The sequence below is a fragment of the Asterias amurensis genome, chromosome 10, assembly GCF_032118995.1.
Source record: "Asterias amurensis chromosome 10, ASM3211899v1".
Classification (NCBI taxonomy): domain Eukaryota; kingdom Metazoa; phylum Echinodermata; class Asteroidea; order Forcipulatida; family Asteriidae; genus Asterias; species Asterias amurensis.
This window is the reverse complement of record NC_092657.1, coordinates 11737291-11760671: the sequence shown is the minus strand read 5'-3', so window position 1 is coordinate 11760671 and position 23381 is coordinate 11737291. Positions and strand designations below refer to the sequence as shown.

General features: G+C 38.6%; 1 protein-coding gene across 1 annotated transcript; it reads right to left on the bottom strand.

Annotated features, from left to right (window-relative positions):
* Positions 1 to 1794: 1794 nt before the first annotated feature.
* LOC139943005 (uncharacterized) lies at positions 1795 to 19649 on the bottom strand. The gene is made up of 7 exons (XM_071939819.1): positions 19585 to 19649; positions 13775 to 13813; positions 11407 to 11505; positions 10040 to 10156; positions 7810 to 7845; positions 4524 to 4556; positions 1795 to 4261 (listed from the first exon to the last, which is right to left on the bottom strand). The coding sequence occupies exons 2-7, from the start codon at positions 13797 to 13799 to the stop codon at positions 3474 to 3476; spliced, it is 1098 nt and encodes a 365-aa protein (XP_071795920.1). The 5' UTR covers positions 13800 to 13813; positions 19585 to 19649; the 3' UTR covers positions 1795 to 3473.
* Positions 19650 to 23381: the final 3732 nt, after the last annotated feature.

Sequence of the window (23381 nt, the reverse complement as noted above, 5' to 3'; positions counted from 1 at the left end):
GTGTTGATTGGTATAAAACATTTTGAGAAACGGCTCCCTCTGAAGTGACGTAGTTTTCGAGAAAGAAGTAATTTTCCACGAATTTGATTTCGAGACCTCAAGTTTAGAATTTGAGGTTTCGAAATCAAGCATCTGAAAGCACACAACTTCGTGTGGCAAGGGTGTTTGTTCTCTTTCATAGTTATCTCGCAACTCTCCGAAAACCAATCGAGCTCAAATTTTCACAGGTTTGTTATGTTATGCATGTGTTGAGATACACCAAGTGAGAAGACTGGTCTGACAATTACCAATAGTGTCCAATGTCTTTAAGTGGCAACATGAGATTTCCATGGTGTTGATTGGTCTGAGTTGATGTTAATCAGCTAACTTTCGATCGCCTGCTGCCTGTCCATAATGTTTGTATATAATGTTTTTACAAATTTACAATGCAGGCTTATGTATGTACTAAAAGTGTGAATGGGACATGCGGTCAAGAGTTCATCTGACAGGATCCTGCTAGGCGCGCAAGCCGATGCCTTGGCTCAAATAGTGCCGACTGCCTTTAAGCAAAATAAACCTTTGCTCAGTAAAATCAGATAACCGGCTGACTCCATTTAGTAAACAACAGCTAAATATCAGTCACAAGCAATGTATATGGTATGACATTTTGGCCAGTAACATGTGTAAAATAAGCAAGCTATTTTTCGCTTAAGCAGCTCTATGAAATAGACCCCTGGAGTTATTCGCGTTTCTCGAAGTGAGCCTTTCAATGTTCAGAGGTAGCCTGAACATCTGAACATCGAAAGGCTTGTGAAATACGCCATAGATCTGCTGTTAAAACACACGTAGATAATCAGCTTTAACCTAGAAACATTTCACATGGCCTTCATCGTTCTGGAAATTTTCATTTAAACCCGACGCACATGTGTATACTAAAGCCAACACCTTGCGTATAAGGACGCGGAACCAGTCTAATATTCAGGCTACTTTTGTTGATGATTAATCCGCAAGAGGGCGCTTTCTCACTCTTTGTCGAAGAGCTTACGGGTGCAACCCAGTGAACATCCCCAAAAGTTACAGTGCACAATGCTTGTGCCTAATATTCAAAAGCACACGAAAATGACTGTTTGTATGGCACAAAACACAACATCCACATTTTTAAATTAAACTTACACGGTTTAAATGATTTGGACACTTTTTGTAACCCAAAACAATATATGTCCCGGATTTACATTACACTTACTCAGGTTTGAAGATAATGATAGTAGAAAGCTTTTTTCTTTAAAATGTATTTGTTGCTGAGGTGCTGTGTATTTCTTGAGAAATAAGTACTAAAACAAGTCACAAAAACCATTTTCGTCTCACTCTCAGTGAGAAGAAAATTAATTTGCATGTAAAAACGTATAACTCGGTTATGGTAAAATACCATAACAATTACGTGTTTACATGCTAAAACTTTGACGAAGCTTATTTTCGGGACATTTTTGAACAATTTTCTTTTTCTCAAAAACTACATCACATCAGCAAGTTATAATTTAAGGGAAGCTTTCTACCATCATTATCTTCATACTATGTAAGTTTTATGTAATTCTGTGGAAATTGTGTTTTGTGTTACAAAAATTACCCAGACTCTTTAATAGGAGTCTCACATTAGTTTTTATAGTAAAAGTAAATGTTTTATTGACACTTGAGCTTTTTTTTCCTGTTAATTTTTGTTTGTAAATAGAGGTGGTCACGAAAGGACAAAACAGGAACCAAAAACGAAGTGTCCATATTGATTCAGATGTAAATGAAATGAAACCGCAAACCAAATTCTTGTCTTTCAAATAATTATATGTTTATTGATTAATGACTTCTATAAAAGGACATTCAAAGATTCTCTTTTTAAAAATGCAAAAAAAATGACACATTTTCCCCAAGAATAATAGGAGTGATGTTTTGGTTTTTTCAAAATAGACATGATTGTTCAGTTTTTCCACATGAAAGAAAGATTTGTATAAAGAAGCATAAAATTTCAAGTTGTTTAAAAAGATACACAGTTCAGCTTTTCGAGAGTTTTCCAAAGAGGCATAATTAGTTCAACTTTCAAAACAGGCATATTAGTTCAACTTTCAAAATAGGCATTGTAGTTCTCCTTTCGAAAGAGACATAATATAATAGTTACATTTTCCAAAACATGCATAATTGTAGTATAGCTCAACGTTCCAACCAGGCATAATAGTATAGTTCAACATTCCGAAACAGGCGTAACATATAGTTCAAGTACAAACCAGGCATAATAGTATAGTTCAAGTACAAACAAGGCATAATAGTATAGTTCAAGTACAAACCAGGCACAATAGCATAATTCATCTCCAATACAGGCGTAACAATATCATAGTTCAACTCCAAACAAGTTCTCTTTGTGTTCCCTTTCCCACTCCAAAATTGGAATGGTACTCATTTTAACTACCCCGAAAGGATGTAAGGCTGAGTCAACCTTGCTACGGTAAAAGTTTTTAAAATCACAGCCAAAGGTATTGACTTTCGTAGCTTTGAATAATTGGTGTAGACTTCGTATAGCTTTGAATCGGTATAGACTTCGGTTTAACGTTCTCACAATGTATGTATATGGCTCAATGTTTATGCTTCTCTAAAACAATCTTATCGACAAACTGTACTGTTATCTTTTTAAAATTTATTTCCCACTCCAAATTTGGAATGGTACTCATTTTAACTACCCCGGAGGGATGTAAGGCTGAGTCAACCTTGCTACGGTAAAAGTTGTTAAAATCACAGCCAAAAGTACTGGCTTTTGTAGCTTTCAATCGATAGACTTTGCTTTCCAATCGATTATTACAACGCACACTTCCTATTCCAGTCTATTATCACAACGCACACGTCTTCGCAATGTTTATTTTCGTTTTTAATGTTGTATTCCGTCAGAATAACAGGAGCAATGTTAGTTCAACTTCTCAAACAGGCATTATTTTTATTTCCCACTCCAAAATTGGAATGGTACTCATTTTAACTACCCCGAAAGGATGTAAGGCTGAGTCAACCTTGCTACTGTGAAAGTTTTTTAAATCACAGCCAAAGGTATTGGCTTTTGTAGCTTTCAATCGATAGACTTTGCTTTCCAATCGATTATTACAACGCACACTTCCCTTTCCAGTCTATTATCACAACGCACACGTCTTCGCAATGTTTATTTTCGTTTTTTAATGTTGTATTCCGTCAGAATAACAGGAGCAATGTTAGTTCAACTTTCCAAACCGGCATTATTTTTATTTCCCACTCCAAAATTGGAATGGTACTCATTTTAACTACCCCGAAAGGATGTAAGGCTGAGTCAACCTTGCTACTGTGAAAGTTGTTTAAATCACAGCCAAAGGTATTGGCTTTTGTAGCTTTCAATCGATAGACTTTGCTTTCCAATCGATTATTACAACGCACACTTCCCTTACCAGTCTATTATCACAACGCACACGTCTTCGCAATGTTTATTTTCGTTTTTAATGTTGTATTCCGTCATCAGAACTAAACACACCCATGTTGTTTGTTATAACTTCATCAAATATAACTGAATTTCTTGTAAACGCGCTTTCAGTTCTGAGTCGGAAGAATAAATTATCTGTCAGAGCACCTATGATATTTTTCTCATAAAGAAGCAACTTTCTCGAGCTGTTATGCAAATTGAATTCTCCAAGTATAAAACTCGTTAGACCAGTATCTTTGATTTTTCCTAATATTTCACTAAATTGTTCAATAAAGTTGTCACATAAAGTACCTTGTGTTACATTCATAAAGCCGACTATTAAGTTGTTTTTTCCTGTGTTCAATATTTCAACGAAAGAAGATTCTAAGCTTTCTGACGTAACATGTAAATCACCGCGATGCAAATAGTTTAAGTCTGAAATATTAAATTCCGTAAATGAATCTTGAAATGACCTCAACTTTGAATTTAAATGCAATACTATGTCTTGAATATTTTCTTTAGCTTTAACCATGTCATACGTAACAGATGAAGGCAATGATAAATTTCTTGAACCAGACGAACCAATAGTTTCTCGAACATCTTTTTCCATTTTCAACCAACTTTTTCTCAGATATAAAATAAGACGCCAATTTGACTTGTACAACAGGAAATCTTTTTTCAAACACTTTTTCTTGTACTTCTGTAAAATAAAACCGTTGACATGTTCTTGATAAAACTGATTTGCAACATAACTTGGTAGATTGATATTCATGATCCAGCATCGAACTTGGTCTCTACTCCAGCTTGACATAAGTGACGACTTGACTGTAAAACAAGCACAAAATAATAACTTCATGTATAAGTTGGGTGTCGAATAGAACTTTACATTCAACATCATTGTGTCAAACGTTGACTCTTATAAGAATCAATAAATCGTCCTGAAATTATAGAGACAAACAAAGCATCGGCACTTTAATATCACGTAACTTTTTGTCTGAAACATTATTTATATAATATACATACCAATGGGGCGTAGCTTAATGTAACCCATACTGTATTAATTTGATGAGCAAATAATATAAGTTACCTGTATGATTCGACATCGGAAGGTTATCAGCATCTGAAGGGTATTGATAGAAAATAAATAAAATCACAAATACAGTCACATTCAATCAATACACACATTGAACTGTTTTATGTACACTGATGGCAACTACTTAAAATAATTGTTAGCATTTACTATAAAAAAAATGACTTGGTAAAGAGCTATGGAGAGCGGTTGATAGTATAAAACATTGTAGGAAACGGCTCCCTCTGAAGTAACGTAGTTTTTGAGAAAGAAGTAATTTCTCACAAAATAATTGAATTGAATTCGAGACCTCAGCTAGGTCTAGAATTTAAGGCATCTGAAAACTTGTGCGACAATGGTGTTTTTCTTCCATTATTCTCTCGCCACTTCGACGACTAATTGAGTTCAAATTTTCATAGGTTTGTTAGTGTATGCATTTGTTGAGATACACAGGGGCCCAATTTCAAAGAGCTGCTTAACGGTCGATTTTGTGCTTAACGGGCGCACCTAGAAATTTCTTCATTTCATAGCCTTGGTGAAGCAATGTTTTTTGCTTACAGCGGCGAGCAAACAAAAAGGGTCCTTAAAGCCTCTGTTTTGCTTATGCTACTCTCACACTTGGGCGAATATCTTGCGAATATGAATGTTTAAAATTCGCGACGAATTCGCCGAAAAGGTGCGATTTTATTTATAATAATATTATGTTCTATGTCGTCCTTAAAGCTCTCCTTACCAATATCTTACGGGTTGTTCTAAAACCCCCTCGACCCCCTCGACCCACGACCCACGACCCTTCTTCGTCTGCCCCGTATTCGAAGCGGGTCCCAACAAGGAATTCATAAACGGCCTAAGTAGAATTCACGAGTCCCGATTTAGAACTCACAGTGTGTGATCTAAATAACAGGCGACGCAACTTCCTTCCAATGTAATATTCTTTGCCTGCATATTTTCCCCAGGACAAAATGAGGCCACTTGGCATAAAATTTGAGTATTTTCTCCGCTTCCGCACGTCACGTGCACACTGATCTTGCCCTCGTTGGCCGTACAGCAGGCGGTACGAGCAGTAGGCCCTGTGTGGCCGGGGGGGGGGGGGGTGTGGGAGACAACATGGGCCATTTGATCGGTCTGATCTCCAACCTCGAGCTACGCATAGAGCAAGTAGTACACATGACTGGAGCCCGCAATCGTACTCAGGCGGTAAACGCAGGTTCCCAGCTTGGATATAATCTTTATTCAGGCTCGGGTCGGCCAAGAGATGCGCATGGTAATTGCGCGTTTTTTAAAATTGCCACAGGTCCCGATCTCAGCCAATCACGCGCAGTTTGCTTCGTGCTTTACCACGTGTGTATGGTGTGTCTCGTACGCTGTGTAATGTGCGGATGCATGGTAAATGAAGCATAGTCGACGTCAGCATACAAAATTGTGTGCGTGATTGGCTGAGATTGTGAACAGTGCCAATTTCGGTTTAAAGGGGAAAAAATGCACAAAAGTCGAGGGGGTCGTGGGTCGTGGGGGTCGAGGGGGTTTTAGAACAACCCATATCTTACGCATAATACGCACGCTTTACCAACAGTACCAATGGCTTACCAAATGCTTACGAAAATCGATGGCGAATTACCGTCTTCACAACGTTCGCTGAATGTACGGAAGCGCTTCGTATTGCTGCTCTCACAGAGTGGTGAATTTATTTGTGAACATGAATATTTCGCGTTGAACTCGTCCAAAATGGCGGTTGGAGAGTGAATATTTTCATCTCGGTCTCACCCCTCGATCGTCCTCGGTCGGCCATCTCCTTACCAATATCTTACAGATATGTTACGAATGCTTACCAACGCTTGCCAATGCCTTTACGAACGTTACAAACGACGCACGCTTTACCAACGTTATTAAAAGCTTACGAAAATAACGCCGAATGACCGTCCTCGCAACATTCGCTGAAATTTACAAACCGGTTTGTAAATTGAGCGATCTTCGTAAGGAGGTGGGGATTAGTTTGTGAACGTTCCGAATTTGTTAACAACGCTTACGAAGACACGGCGAATGTTGCGAAGTTAAAGCGATTGTCAATTATTTCCTTCCGATAGAATATTTGCTAGCATATTCGCCGAGTGAGAGCAGCATTTATTGACCGATCTTCGTAAGGAGGTGGAGATCGACTTGTTAACGTAGTGAATTTGTGGCGAATGTTGCGATGTTTGAGCGATTGTTAAATATTTCCGTTCGTAAGCACATTCGCTAGCATATTCTCTCTAGTGTGAGAGTAACATAACATGCTTCAGAAATGTTGTACAATGCATTATCTTCTTGTCTACTTTCAAGTTTGTAAATCTTTCGAGGGGCAATTTGAACCGTTACCATTAATACTATCAGGCACAGAAAGTGATGACTTTTTTATCGCCACTCCGCATTTATTTCGCTCGCCATTTTGTCAACACCTTCTTCTTTTTACTCGTAAAATGTTGCGCGCGCAGTTAGTTTACGTGCTTAAGCTAGCAACCGCTCGTGAAATAGGTTTACGCTAAGCAAGTTTGTTTGCTACGTTAAGCAAACAGAGCTTAAAAGCTCGTGAAATAGGTGTAAGTTTAGCATGGGGGTAGAATGGTTTAAGCAATTATTGTTGCTACATTAAGCAAAAAATAAATTGCTTACCGTTAAGCAGCTCTATGAAATTGGGCCCAGGTGAGAAGACTGGTCTTTGACATGTGTCCAGAGCCTTTGAACTAACCACACAACATGGTGGTTTCGTCGTGCAATTTACATTTAAATTAGTATTATAAGAAGGAAAAGGAAAGAAATAAACGATTTTTCCCTCAATAATTGTCATCTTCAGCCAAGACACAAATTCAACTCTTGGTCAACCAAATAAAATGTTTTGTTAGCAAGCGAATAATGAACATTATTTAACTCAAACTATAGTGGTAGCGTTATTAAAGCCATTGGACACTTTCGGCAAACAGTATTGTCCAAGGCCATCACTTCGTGTATCATAACATCTGTATAAAGTAACAAACCTGTGAAAATTTAGGCTCAATCGGTCATCGGAGTAGGGAGAAAATAACGGGAAAACCCACCCTTGTTTCCGCACGTTTCTTCGTGTCATGACATATGTTCAAAATACTTCCGTAATTGTCGCTATCGAGAATTGATGATGTTTTAATGTTTTCTCAAAAAGGAAAGCATTTCATGGAATAATATTTCAAGAGAAGTATTTCACCATTACCTTCTGCAAACCCTTGAATTTGTTTTTTATATGTGAATCTTTTTTTTCTGTTCCGAAAGTGTGTAATGGCTTTAAGTAACTTACCTGTATGCATATTGTTATTAGCAAATGAATCAGCACCTGAAGAAGAAAGAAAGATAACAACAAAAATAACACTAACAACCTTTTAAAAACCCCAAAGAAATTATAAAGTTAAAGTCACCTGGAAGTGGTTTTTTTTTCAAAATAAAGCTTTTGTCACTATGTGTTTTGATGAGTGGAATGTGAATAAACAGTTAACTAAGGTTTTAAAAAATCAGTTCTTATGTTATTTACAAATTATGAGTAGAACCCGAGAGGGCGCTGTTCATGACGTCAATCGAGGCAGACTTTGCCTGTAATGTTTGTACGTTGAATTTTTTTTCCGGCAATGCCGACCAGGTGTATTGCTGCTGAATGCAGAAAAACACTTTTTGAAATGTACCAACTCACGACTTGGACGTAGATGTACTTTGCACGTCACAAGAGGGGTAGGCGGAGTCAGCCCCAAACAACTTTATATATTTTTTAAACATATAAATCGTGACAAACAATTACTAAAAAAATGTTTTATTGTTCGTTAGCATATACTCTTATGTTTGAAAGAAAAACAAATCCTATTTCCAGGTGACTTTAAATTTACCTAATTTATCAAAACAATAGAAGAAACTGTGACAGCGTAACAAAAAAGTGATAAATTCTTCCATAATTGAAGTATTTCGAAGTGAAATGTTTCTTAAAGGGTGGCTGCAGTGTTTTTTTTTTCTTTCTTTTTTCATTAAAACGATTAAACATGACTTTTTAAACCTGAAATATTGTTTTTATTTTTCATTAAATGCGCAAGTATTTTTAAAATGGTTTTCAAGAGATTAGGGGAACCCACCCCGCCCCTAAAAGGGAGCCTTCATTTGCATAAACGTGACGTCATGTCGGTAACCAGAGCCGTCGGGCCCCCCTGGCTGTGTGCATATAGAGACGTGTGCACTGTGTGGCCTGGTACCTAGGCGCGTGTAGTTTTGGACCAGACTCTATTTGCCGACGATATGTTTGAATTCCCGACTGACGTCGATGGTAGTGGCGGTCACAATCCACAAAAAGGGGTGGGGGCATGACTTATTCGCTTATTACACAAGTCACATATGTCGAGAATAAACAAAACACATTTTATTGATGTTCAATACATATATCAGAAAAAAATAACAGCAAAATGTTTTTTTTTTTTTTTTTTTATTCACTGCAGCATCCCTTTTTAAAATTAATTACACTGGCCAAAGCTGCTGTTTTTCTTACCTAGTCTTTACCAAACATACATAGATCTATTTAAGGCTGGTATTTATTTATAAATTTCACGGTCGTGACACGCTTGTGTCCCTGGCAAGACACTTAACTACAATTGCTTCTCTCCAACCAGGGGTAAATGGGCACCTGTGAGGGCAGAGATGGTTCTTGTGGTTGATTTAGCGAAGGCTGCATACTCTCCGCCAGGGAGCTGAGATGGTTTAAGGAGTGAATTAAGGCCCAGTGACCAGGGGACGCCCTCCGGGTGTGAAAAGCGATATATATATATATATATATCATCCTCATCCTCATCCTCATCCTCATCCTCATCCTCATCCTCATCCTCATCCTCATCCTCATCCTCATCCTCATCCTCATCCTCATCCTCATCCTCATCCTCATCCTCATCCTCATCCTCATCCTCATCCTCATCCTCATCCTCATCCTCATCCTCATCCTCATCCTCATCCTCATCCTCATCCTCATCCTCATCCTCATCCTCATCCTCATCCTCATCCTCATCCTCATCCTCATCCTCATCCTCATCCTCATCCTCATCCTCATCCTCATCCTCATCCTCATCCTCATCCTCATCCTCATCCTCATCCTCATCCTCATCCTCATCCTCATCCTCATCCTCATCCTCATCCTCATCCTCATCCTCATCCTCATCCTCATCCTCATCCTCATCCTCATCCTCATCCTCATCCTCATCCTCATCCTCATCCTCATCCTCATCCTCATCCTCATCCTCATCCTCATCCTCATCCTCATCCTCATCCTCATCCTCATCCTCATCCTCATCCTCATCCTCATCCTCATCCTCATCCTCATCCTCATCCTCATCCTCATCCTCATCCTCATCCTCATCCTCATCCTCATCCTCATCCTCATCCTCATCCTCATCCTCATCCTCATCCTCATCCTCATCCTCATCCTCATCCTCATCCTCATCCTCATCCTCATCCTCATCCTCATCATTATCATTATCATTATCATTATTATTATTATTACTTACCACCGAACATGACCATATTGTTGCAAAACTGACCAAATTGAATGATACTTCCCGGAGAGTTAAAAACATTTAAATTATCGACACGGATCTTTATTGTTCCCTCCTTTTTCTTTTTCACTGCAATTGAAAATATATTGAGAAATAATAATTTATGAATAGCTACAAAATCAAAAACAATCAGTACAATGTAATTATAAACTCAACATTTTTACATTAAAGGCAGTGGACACTATTGGTAACTGTCAAAGACTAGCCTTCACAGTTGGTGTATCTCAACATAAGCATAAAATAATAAACCTGTGGAAATTTGAGCTCAATCGGTCATCGAACTTGTGAGATAATAATTAACGAAAAAAAAAACCTTGTCAGGCGAAGTTGTGTGCGTTTAGATGGTTGATTTTGAGACCTCAAGTTCTAAATCTGAGGTCTCGAAATCAAATTCGTGGAAAATTACTTCTTTCTCGAAATCTATGCCATATCAGAGGGAGCTGTTTCTCACAATGGTTTATACTACCAACCTCTCCCCATTACTCGTCACCAAGAAAGGTTTTATGCTAATAACTATTTTGAGTAATTACCAATAGTATCCACTGCCTTTAAACTTACACCGTTTGAAGATAATGGTAATATAAAGTTTACATTAAATACTTGCTGAGGTGCTCTAGTTTCTACCGAGAAATGAATAAATCAATGTCACGAAAATACGTTTACTATGTTCAAATTAATAGTTTTCTCCTCCCGAGACGAAAATGGTTTTTCGCGACTTGTTTTACTCATTTCTCAAAAATTACCGCACTTCTGGAGGTCACATTTTAAAGGAAGATTCTACCATCATTACCTTCAAACTGTGTAAATTTAAAAACACTGGACAGTGAACAATATTGGTAATGTCAAAGACCAGTCTTCTCACTTGGTGTATCTCAAGATATGCATAAAACAACAAACCTGTGAAAATTTGAGCTCGATTGGTCGTCGGAGTTGCAAGACAACTATGAAACAAAAACCGCCCTGACACACAAAGTTGTGTGCTTTCAGATGCTTGATTTACAGACCTCAAATTCTAAACTTGAGGTCTCGAAATCAAATTCGTGGAAAACTACTTCTTTCTCGAAAACTACGTCACTTCAGAGGGAGCCGTTTCTCACAATGTTTTATACTATCACCCTCTCCCCTTTACTCGTTACCAAAATAACGAGGTTTTCTGATGATAATTATTTTGAGTAACTACCATAGTGTCTACTGCCTTTAATGTCAATCTTTGGACATTGTGGTCTGTGTCCTACAAAACGTACCCAGACAATTCAAATAAAACGAGCGTGGTTAGTTTGAACTTCTCATGGTGGAAATTCATTTTTGTTTTTACTTACCGAAATGTAGACCTTGAATGAAACAGTTTGAGCAATTCGATATATCAACGTTCTGAACATGATGTACAGAGGGTCTTCTCTTTTTCTTCTTCTTTCGAACTGCAAGAAAAACAAAACTTGTTTAAATACAATACACATAAAACAGCAAGTCAATTTAAAACAGAAGACTTACGAGTGAAGAATTGGCTTATGAGTCTCGGTAGGTTTGGGGATGTGAATATTCGTCATTTATTTCATTGATGAAGAATGCATTTATTCTACATCATAATATCAAAACATGAAATTCCATATCCCGTGCTTAAAGTCACCTGGAAATATATATTTTTTTTCTTTCAAACATAAGAGTATATGCTTACAAACAATAAAACATGTTTTTTAGTAATTGTTTGTCACGATTTATATGTTTAAAAAATATATAAAGTTGTTTTTGGGGGGCTGACTCCGCCTACCCCTTTTGTGGCGTCATTCACGGCAGACTTTGCCTGCAATGCGTATAGTACACACACGTGTAAAGTACATGTACGTCCAAGTCGTGAGTTGGTACATTTAAAAAAAGTGTTTTTCTGCATTCAGCAGCAATACACCTGGTCGGCATTGCCGGAAAAAAACTGATTTGTTTTTTTTTAAACGTACAAACTCACGACTTAGTCCGTACATGAACTTTGCAATTGTGTTTGCTCTACGCATTACAGGCAAAGACTGCCTCGATTGACGTCACGAACAGCGCCCTCTCGGGTCGGGGTCTACTCTTAAATTTGTCAATAACATAAGAACTTATTTTTACTTATGTTATCTGTTTATTCACATTCAACTCATCAAAACACATATATTAGTGACAAAAGCTTTATTTAAAAAAAAAACCACTTCCAGGTGACTTTAAACCAAAAAGAAGACATCACTTTTCACAAGAAATTGACATAATATAGACGATGTGACCTGTGACGTCGCTGGTAAAAAAAAAAAACCCCACAGAGCCTGGACTTCCTGCAAGCATTATTTGTACACAGCTCAATGGAAGAAAATAAAAAATCGTATATTTTATGGAGATTGCAATGTCTAATTCTAATCAACTTTTTATATGATTAAAGGGGGCACATCTGAAAACTTTACCAGCTTTTACTTCATAACTCTTGGTTTTATGTGGAAATTATGACACAAAATGACAACTTTCCCGTATAGGACCAGTGTAGTATATTGCCTGCCAGAATACTGAAGGAATGTACGAGGTCACACTTATTGTAAACAAGGTTCACATGGTCTATAAAAAGCACTCGACAAACTGAAAAAGGTGATACAGCATTAAGTCAAGACACAAAAAGCACCGAACCAATTCAAAGGGGTTTTCTGTGCCCCCGCAAGGCCACGTGTCCAAAGGGGGCAGCGAAGACGCCACTTTACCAATGGACACCTCTGAAAGCTCTACATCGTACACTTCGTGTATAAAAGAATCAGTGAATAAAACATGAATACGGACATTTATATTGCGCAACATCTGTAATTATTATACTCCACTGCGCATTACAAGAAATACAAAAAAATGCGGGAAAAAAATACAAAAGAAACAAACAGATCATGAAGGAATGAAATGGGTGAAGTATAAACACATGCGTTGTTATCTTCCATTTGCATGTAAAAACATTAAAGACAGGACACTATTGGTAATTGTCAAAATCCAGTCTTCTTACTTAGTGTATCTCAACATTATGCATAAAATAACAAACCTGTGAAAACTTAAACTCGATTGGTCGTCGGAGTTGCGAAATAACTATGAAAGAAAAAACACCCTTTCCACACGAAGTTGCGTGCTTTCAGATGCTTGATTTCGAGACCTCAAATTCTAAACTTGAAGTCTCAGATCAAATTCGTGGAAAATTACTTCTTTCTCGAAAACTACTTCACTTCAGAGGGAGTCATTTCTCATAATGTTTTATACTATCAACCTCTCCCCATTACTCGTAACCAAGTAAGGCTTTATGCTAATAATTATTTTGAGTAATTACCAATAGTGTCCACTGCCTTTAAGTGTTGAAAAGATTGTCTAATACAAGGAGGGAGATTATTACATAGTTTTGGAGCACCGTTGTATACAAATGCCCGATCACCTAAGGTAGCCCTTGATTTTCTTGATGGTTGAAACAACATTGTGTGGTCTTGTGCGAACTCCGGAGACGACAGAGTGATTTCATGGTTATGAGTTCTTGAATGTACATTGGTGCTAAACCATGAATGACTTTAAAAGGTAATACAAGAACAAGTAGAGGTTAAATGAGAAGATACAACTACAGGTGGGTTGAAATGAAGCCACGCTGTTTTTTCATTTCAATATTGGCAATAATGATAGATAACAACATGACAAGATAGTGCCTACCTCTGCTCAACTCCCTACTCTCCATGGTCCACCAGCTCTCTGAGAAAGATAGAGAATAATTAAAATTATCATAAGTTGTATTATATCACATGAAAACAATATCAAGATAACAACACACATACATGTAGTACTACAATCCTGGGCCACCCATTCACAACGTTATATTATAAAACAACTCCTTGTGCACTTCCCATTCACAATACAAAAAAAACATTGCCCCCCCCCCCCATCGCTCAATGTTGACTGTAACTCAGAAGACGATCGGCAAATGGATATGGCAAGCCATAATGCCCAATAATTAGATAAACACTGTTTATCGCCGATAAACACGGTTTTTCGACCGATAAATATTGTTTTCGAGAAAAACTATGTTTATCACTTGATAAACGTAGTTTATCTCGATAAACACTGCTTTTCGCCGATAAACAAATTGTTTTCAGTGATAAACACTGTTTAGCAAAAAACAGTGTTTATCGGTCGATAAACACAGTTTTACACCGACGCCAATTGCCCAATAATTCGATAAACAATGTTTATCAGTTGATAAACACTTATCGAGAAAAACTGTGTTTATCACTCGAAAAACACTGTTTTTCGCCGAAAAACACTGTTTTTCGCCGAAAAACACTGTTTTCCGCCGATAAACAGAGTTTATCGCGAACAACTCTGTTTAACTCTGTTTATCTGATAAACACTGTTTAAAGTATTTAAATATATTCAATTATGATACTATTACTGTAATGTACACAATATTTAAACCTTAAAAAAAGAGCAAAAACAATGGTGTATTATTATTATTAATACTACTTTACTTTAATACTGGTTTATTAAAAATGCAAACATGGTTGTCAAAAAGCCGAATTGCGGATGCAACGATACAAAGAGTAAACAAAACAATTATTCGACGTATACATTTGATACTCAAATAATGGTTCGTGGTGGCGTGCCACAGATTTGTTTTTCTTCTTTTATTTTTAGAAACAAAGGATAGAATTAATGCAATGCACTTGTATTACTCCACAGAAACTTACCCTACGTACATACAATTGGGCCTTCCACTCGGTTGTCTTTGTTGTCCGGTCCGGCAACTGAGAGCAAGTTCGAACACGATTAAAACGTAGCAGACGACTCTTGACCGATGGGGGGGGGGGGGTATTTCCACTATAAACAAACAAATCAAATTCCTACCTGATCTTAAAATTGGACTAATACTCAACAGCGTATCATATTATTAACTATGGAGTCTTACACTTTGACCTTCCCACTTACTGTCTTGGTAAAAAAAAAAAAAAGGGGGGTCTTCGTCACACCCCCACCCCTTTTGGCAATCTACTTCACCGCTGCTTACTCGCTGACAGTTAGTTTTGCGCATGTGCGAAGTTGTTGACGAGCGCTCTCTTGAGTCAAAATCGTAAACAAAACATAGCCTTTCAACCGTTGAAAACGATCTGGGGTCATCGCGATTTTTGACCAATTAAAAGCCAAGATGGAAAACTAAACATGAATATGCAATGAAGTTAGTTGCGATGGTCGGATTTTGAGTCGAATTGATCCTTCAAAATCTACGTAATGTGAATTTTCTTGTTGAGAAATAGACCTCACACGTAAGAAATATATAACAACTAATGTTTTCCACTCAAAATTGAGAGAGCAAACCCTTTGAAAACAATTCCCTGTTTATTTTTATAACACATGACGACGTTCTGGTGAAGCATTTTTATCAAGAGTAATGTACACAAGCATTGGGCAATTGTCGCTTTTTGTGACGTGTGCAAACTGTAATAAACATTGTGCATTGTATGCGTTTGTTTAGTTTGTATGTGAAACATGTGGGCCGCGTCAGAAAGACGTTGGTGGAATCCCACTGATTTTAATTAATCCAGAGGGTTTGCTGCTATATAAACGGAATAATTTGATAGAATAATAATTTTCCTCTACAACAAACATTGTTTTAATATCAGGGAAATTCAATTTTACTCACAAACGCCAACAAAACTCATCGTTAAAGTCATAGAAACATGCACAAAACAGCGATGGGGTCACTGCTGTGAATAATTTATCTAATGTTGGACTTTCTGAAAATCTCGCGCATGCGCAAAACTATTTGGCACTCGATGTAGAGCTCTGAACAGCGGTGACTTATAACGACCCACCCGAGCCATGATCCACACGACCCTGTGGATCATGATCCACCTTGTACAGTACACAAATTTGTAATATTCTTCCCAGATGTTTATCAGTTGATAAACGAGGTTTATCTCGATAAACTCTATCAGCGAAAAACGGTGTTTATCGAGAGTGTTTATCGAATTATTTGGCATATGGCTTGCCATAAATGGAGCCAACATTGAAAGGGAACAGGGGGGCCCAACGAGATATGGTCAGGATTGTAGCCTTGTCCAAGGCTCTTTAACGTGAGCACCGGCCGCTGCTCTGAATTCACGGAACGCATCTATATTTTAATCTATACTATAAAAACGCTTAAATCGCATGGGCGCCGCCATTGTTGTTTTGCCAGTGGTGCCCGCAACCTGCTAAAACGATGCGTCCGGGGGTAAATTTCGGGGTACCCGTGGGTTGGGGCATGTGTTGTTTGTGACGTCACAGTCAAAGCGCGAGCGTGTAGTAACTTTGGGGGTTGAGGGCAGGCGTCCTTTGTGATGTCACAGTCACAGTGCGAGCGTCCAGTAACTTCGCGCGTACATACAGTAAAGAACAATGCATTGGGGGGGGGGGGTGGGGCACGACGACAGGACGAAGGCTGGTGGGGGTTATTAGATCACGTCATACACGAAACGGAGAACCACCTGACTGGCGGGACCCGCGGGGAACAGGGGAAGTTATGGGACGGCAAAAAGTGCAAAGAACAATTCACGGGCGGGATGACGGGAAGGAGGCACGGGTTAGATTTTGGACGGGGATAGGACGTAGGGGCACAAAGTGGTACGTCTGTGGAACGGGGGACGGGGGGGACGTCAAAAACAGAAATGACGGGGAAAATGAACAGGGCTGGGGTAGGGAATGAACAAAATTAAAAAAGGACTATCGTGATGTGGGACATGGGACAGGAAAATATTAAACTGAATGGGGGGGATCAAGCCCACAAAACGGGAAAAAACACAAACGGGACCCGCGCGCAACTGGAAAATAATATGTGTTATGGGCAAACAGTGGGAAGCAAAGAAGAATGCCAATTCAGGGGATCGTGGGGACGGGAGAGGCACGGAGGCGTGGGTTAGATAGGGAAGTGGGAAGTTAGAAGTGGGATAGGGAAGGGGCACACGGTTGGGACAGGGAGTTGGGGAAAAAAATTAACGAGGCTGGTGAGGGGGAAAAAGCAAAGGGGTTTGAAAAATATATAGGACAGAAAATAATCAACTGAACGGGAACAAAATTAATGAAACGGGATATATAAACGGGACTGGGAAAGAACAACTATCGGGATCCGCTGGAAACTGGAAAATATGGATGGGACCGACAATGCCGAAACGGAAAAAAGTGGACAAGTGTACGATTTCACAAAGCACTAAGATTCGTCTTAACTTAGGATGGGTGGTTTGCCACAGTGATTTGTATTGTGACCCTGCCCAGCCACATTACCCCCCCCCCCCTGTACACAACGCTACACTTGCAGCATTTTTACGTAGAGCTTTCTAGTTGGGTTGAGGCGCGAAGCGCGGCATCCCGCTAGTATATACTATACTGCGCAGTACGTAACAGGAGTACTTGATACTGTGGTGTCGAAGCATGGTTTTCGAGGTTGTTGTACGAGGTACGAGGTTGTTGAACGAGGTACAACAAGGCCGTCGTCCGACTTTTGTTGGCTTCCTGCCAACAAGTTTTTGAAAAGAAACAAATTATTGAGTAACATTTTGCTCGCGAAGGGTAAGTACCAGTGTGTTCGTGCCAGAACTATTGATATAGCCCGGGAAATAAACAGAGAACAAAGGTGTTTTTTCTCGATCCTCGTCTGTAAACAAAATGCCGTGACTTCAGGCAATGTCACCAGTATGTAAACATTTAATGGTAGAGTTCTTACCAACACAGAAAGCATATAATAGCAATGCAGATGTCACTGTTTACATTAATTGGCGGGAACTGAAACTAGTGGGAAAAATAGTTTCTGCCGATCCTTTTTAGTTGTTAGATATACGAGGCAGTTTCGTCATAGAGACATAGATGACCCCTACTGTCTAGACAGACATTGAAACATCCGAGCGCCTGTATCCAGACTCATTGAACATTGAACCTTGAACATTGAAAACACAATGTGGTACTTTCCCGTTTCTTGCAATATTGTTGCTCATAAAGGGACTTATCCAATTGTAATCTTATTGGCAACTTGCCAACAGCTTTTGTAGTTTGAAAAACAACCCTGGATAAAAATCCCAAAGAGTTTTAAAGGGTCTATGTACTTTTTCCTAACACAAAACACAATGTCCAGAGATTTACATTACACTAACACAGTTTGAAGATTATGATAGTATAAAGCTTCCCTTGAAATTTTACTATAAACTGAGGTGCCTCTAGTTTTTGAGAAATGAGTAAAAACAAATAATTTTCGTCTCAGTGTTAGCATGGTTTTGGTATAATATCATTACTAGTTTAATGGAATGGTACATGCTAAAATAATTTGCGTCTTCTCTAGACGAAAATTATTTTTCTGACTTGTTTTACACATTAATTTTCTCACAGCACTACACAGTCTCAGTTAATATTTGAAGGGAAGCTTTCCACTATCAGTACCTTCAAACCCTGTAAGTTTAATGTAAATCTGTGGACATTTTGAAAAAGTACCGGATCCTTTAAAACGATGTTGTGCATTAGGGATAATTTCACCCATTGAAACAGCCGCATAATAGTTACGCATCTTGATATTTCGAAACAGTTTGGACAAAAAAAAAAACCTATAAGTTTACTCTTTCGGTATATATTATAGTTATAATCTAACTAGGATTGTTCATCTATGTAGGCAACAATATATTACGGGGCTGAAAGGAATTCCCAAACAGAAATCAGATGGCATAAGCCAAGACCTCCCAAAAAAGAGTTCCATGAAAACTAGCAAGTGTTTTATTTGCACTGAGCTCTAAAGAGAGACAGGGCTAGACAATGCAGCTGTCTCAGTGAATCAATCTCATGTCAAAATATGCAACTCAGTTCCGTGCTTGGTTGGCCCTACTGGTGGACACTATTGGTAATTACTCAAAATAATTAATTATTAGCATACAACCTTTCTTGGTGACGAGTAATGGGAAGAGGTTGATGGTATAAAACATTGTGAGAAACCGCTCCATCTGAAGTGACGTAGTTTTCGAGAAAGAATTATTTTTACACGAATTTGATTTCGAGACCTCAGACTTTGAATTTTGAGGTCTCGAAATCAAGCGACCGATTGAGCTCTAATCTTCACAGATTTGTTGTTATTTTATGCATTATGTACATGCATATAAAATAACAGACCGGTAAAAATTTTGACTCAATTCGTCGTCGAAGTAGCGAGAAAATAATGGAAGAAAAAACACCCTTGTTGCATTTAAGTGTTGTGGCTTGAATTCGAGACCTCAGCTGAGCAAATATTTTAGTGAGAAATTAATTCTTTATCAACAACTACGTTACTTCAGGTGGGCGGGCTGTTTCTAACAAATACTACCAACAGTTCTACATTGCTCGTTACCAAGTAAGTTTTTTATGCTAACAAACATTTTGAGTAGTTACCAATAATGTACAATTCCTGTAAGCCTCAAATAAGTCAGAATTAATTATACATAATTAGTTTGTTGTTGATGACGAGCACAATAAAAACTTACCACTTTTCTGATTGATTGAATGAGACCTGGGCAGTATCCTGATTGGAAATACTGACGACGATCTCTCGGCGTCGATCACTTTTATACCCAAGTGGTCGTTTGTGGACATGCGTATTAAGAGTGACGCCAAACCAGAAAAAATGTTTTGGAACATAATAACAAAGTGCACAAAGCACTGCTCAGATAATTAATGACAGTTGCCTTTTCGAAATTGGACTTTGTCAGTAGTTGGTCTATAAAAAGCTTTTGAAACCTTTTGTTATAAAATGCATATGGGTAGAAAGATGTTGTAAAAAAAGAATACAATTTAATATCTACACAAATTTGCCTCGAAATTGCGTGGTTTAAAACGGTCGGCCGTTTATGGGAGTCAAATTTGTGACTCCCATAAACGGCCGACGCTGTTGGTTCGCGACGTAAAAGGAAAAACCGTGCTATTTTGAGTGATATTTGTGTGGATCATTATATTTCTACTTCTAAAACATCTTTCTAACCATATGCATTTCATAACAAACGGTTTCAAAAAAAGTTTTGTATAGACCAACTCGTCCGATCCAAGGCAACGTGTTATTTTAATAGTATTCTTAAATAATGTCCACTGATCGGAAGGTTCACTGTGCTTACTTCCTGTTCACATCAAGTATTATGAACACCGTTTCAAAACTGTCCAATGTCATTCCATCGCAATGAATTACGAACGAATTAGTGACGGTTGATTGGTCCGAGTTGATGTTAAAGGAACACGTTGCCTTGGATCGAACGAGTTGGTCTATAAAAAGCGTTTGTAACTGTTATGAATTATAAATAATAAAAAATAATAAAAAAATAATAATAATAATTATTCTTTATCCCCGATGCAAATTTAACATCTCTTATAAAAAAAAAATATGGTTAGAAAGTTGTTTTAAATGTAGTACACAATGATCAACACAAATTTGACTCGAAATTGCACGGTTTTCATTGTACTTTGCGAGCAAACACGGTCGGCCATTTTATGGGAGTCAAACATTTGACCCCCATAAATTGCCGACCATGTTAGTCGACGAGGTAAAAATAAAACCGTGCTATTTCGAGGCATGTTTTAGTCTTGGTGCAAGACGTTTCTCGTTTCCTTTTCTTACACACCGCGGCCAACTCACCGACAGCGCGCGCAACGACTCACCTGACTAATAAGTAAACTCACCGCCGGAGAAACGTCTTGGTCCGTGTCCATGTTTGAGTTATGTGACCTCACATACATATTCAACGTGTGGGTCAACAAAATACTACGCACGCGCACAACTGGAAACAGACAAGCGGGCCAGCCTGGTAACTTGAGAATGCACCCGACGTGTCGAGTAAAAGCCTCGCTGCATCATGCTATGGCGGGAACCCGGGGGTATACACACCATGTGCGTTTTGTTGTGCATGCAAAGCTAGGCGATCACTGATCTTCATATGTTATTATTAATTAGAGATCAGCGGTTGCGATCGATTGTTAGAGGGAAGAAATTGTCAGTCAATGAAAAAATACAATAACAATATTGCTGACCGCATCGGCAAGACTCGAGGAGTCGAGTGTTTTATTTGCGGATGAGAGAACTTGTAACTTGTATGGGTATATTTGCACATTATTTCGAAAATAAGGAAAGATATCCTGGCGTGCATGGCTATCGGCACTTTACTATAAAGCACAGTTTGGGGCGAAAATAGCCTCCATTACATGCCACGTATAATTGTGGCCAAGTGTGTCGGCAATGGATATGTCTGGCTGTACCTTCTTGCACACATGCACACAGTACACAGCCGAATGCCAACGTGGTGTTGTGGCAGGGCTTCTTATCTTCGCGAAGACGTGTCAAATTACTCACAGGCTTAGATATACATGTAATGGTGGTCGACCACCGGTTGATTTTGACCAAGCTGTGTGAGTATGATACGGAAGTTTCGGTTGTAGTGTTTAGTTTTTTTCTGCATAAAAAGTACTTTCAGGCACTGTGACCCTATAATGTTTTTTTCCTACAAAGTTACCATTTGGACTAAGACTAAAAATGCCAGAAAATCCCATGTTCGTGTACATTGATCTATTTTTGTTAGCTCTGTTGCTAATAAACATCCTCGTTCATAACATTTTAAGGTTCCATTCCCCTCAATTAATTGCATTTACAAAAATTCTAAAAATCTTCCCAAAAAACATATTTCAGGGCAAACTAAAATTCGCACATCGTTCAGTAGCAATCATGTTTACAAAAATTAAAAGACTAACGTAAATATACAAGCCCTACACACCAACATACGAGGAAGCCTGGCTGTTTCTGGTTGCGTTGCATCGAAGACGTACAGATACCAGACTGTGGGAAAATATGCTGATACTGCTACGTCAGAGTTATGCAGGCCTACCGCAGCACGGCATGATTGGAATGTGCTCGGAATTTCCCGAGCGATCTGTACACGGACCAAGGCGTTTCTCCGCGGCAGTGAGTGGACTATAAGTCAGGTGACTCGTTGCGCGCGCTGTCGGTGAATTGGCCGCGGTGTGCGTGATAAGGAAACGAGAAACGTCTTGCACCAAGACTAGGCGTGTTTGTGTGGATGATTGATTATGCTTTTACATCTTTCTACACAATGCATTTTATAACAAACGGTCACGAACGCTTTCCAAAGACCAACTCGACCTATCAAAGGCAACGTGTTCCTTTAAGTAGCTGAATTTCGATTGCCTGCTGCCTGTGCAAAGTGTTTGTATGTAATGTGTTTTACAAATTTACAATGCAAGCTAATGTGTACTCAAAATGTGATTGGGATATGCGGTCAAAAGCTCATTTAACAGGATCCTGTTGAGCCCTAGTAGATGGTCAGCTTTGACCTAGAAACATTTCACATGGCCTTCATGGTTTTGGAGATTTGCAGTTACACCCGGCGCACATGTATACTAAAGCCAACACCTTGCTCATAAGTACATGGAACCAGTCTAATAATCAGAAAGCCTGAACATCTGACGTCACACTTCGAGGCTCGTGAATAACGCCAGAGACCTTCCTTGAGAACCGGCGTGTAGATTAACTTTGACCCCAGTCATTTCACATAGAGATACGCAGTCAAATGCTATTATGGATCTGCCAGCAAAGAACTGTCTTTATCCCAGTCTAATATTCAGGCTGCTCTTGTTATTGAGTAATCCGCAAGAGGGCGCTTTCTCACTCTTTGTGGAGGAGCGAACGGGTGCAACCCAATAAACATCCCCAAAGATTACAGTGCACAATGCTTAGGTCTAATACTCAAAGACACACGAAGATTACAGTGCACAATGCTTAGGCCTAAAACTCAGAAACACACGAAAATTACTTCATGTATGGCACAAAACACAACATCCACAGAAAACGTTTACAATAAACTTACACGGTTTAAATGATTTGGGCACTATTTGTAACACACAACATAATGTCCAGAGATGTACATTAAACTACTCAGTTTGAAGATAATGCTACTAGAAATATTCCTTTAAAATCTTAGTTGCTAAAGTGCTGTATAGTGTATGAGAAATAATGAGTACTAAAACAAGTCACACAAATAATTTTCGTCTCACTCTCAGTGAGAAGGAACATTATTTTGCATGTAAAAACGTATTAACCAGTTATGGTAAAATACCATAACTGGTAAATACGTTTCACATGCTAAAACTTTGACGAAGCTTATTTTCGGGACATTGTTTCACTTTTTCTTTTCTTTTTTTTAACTACAGCTGCACAACAGCAAGTAATAAATTAAGGGAAGCTTTCTATCATCATTATCTTATAATAACACTGTGTAAGTTGTAT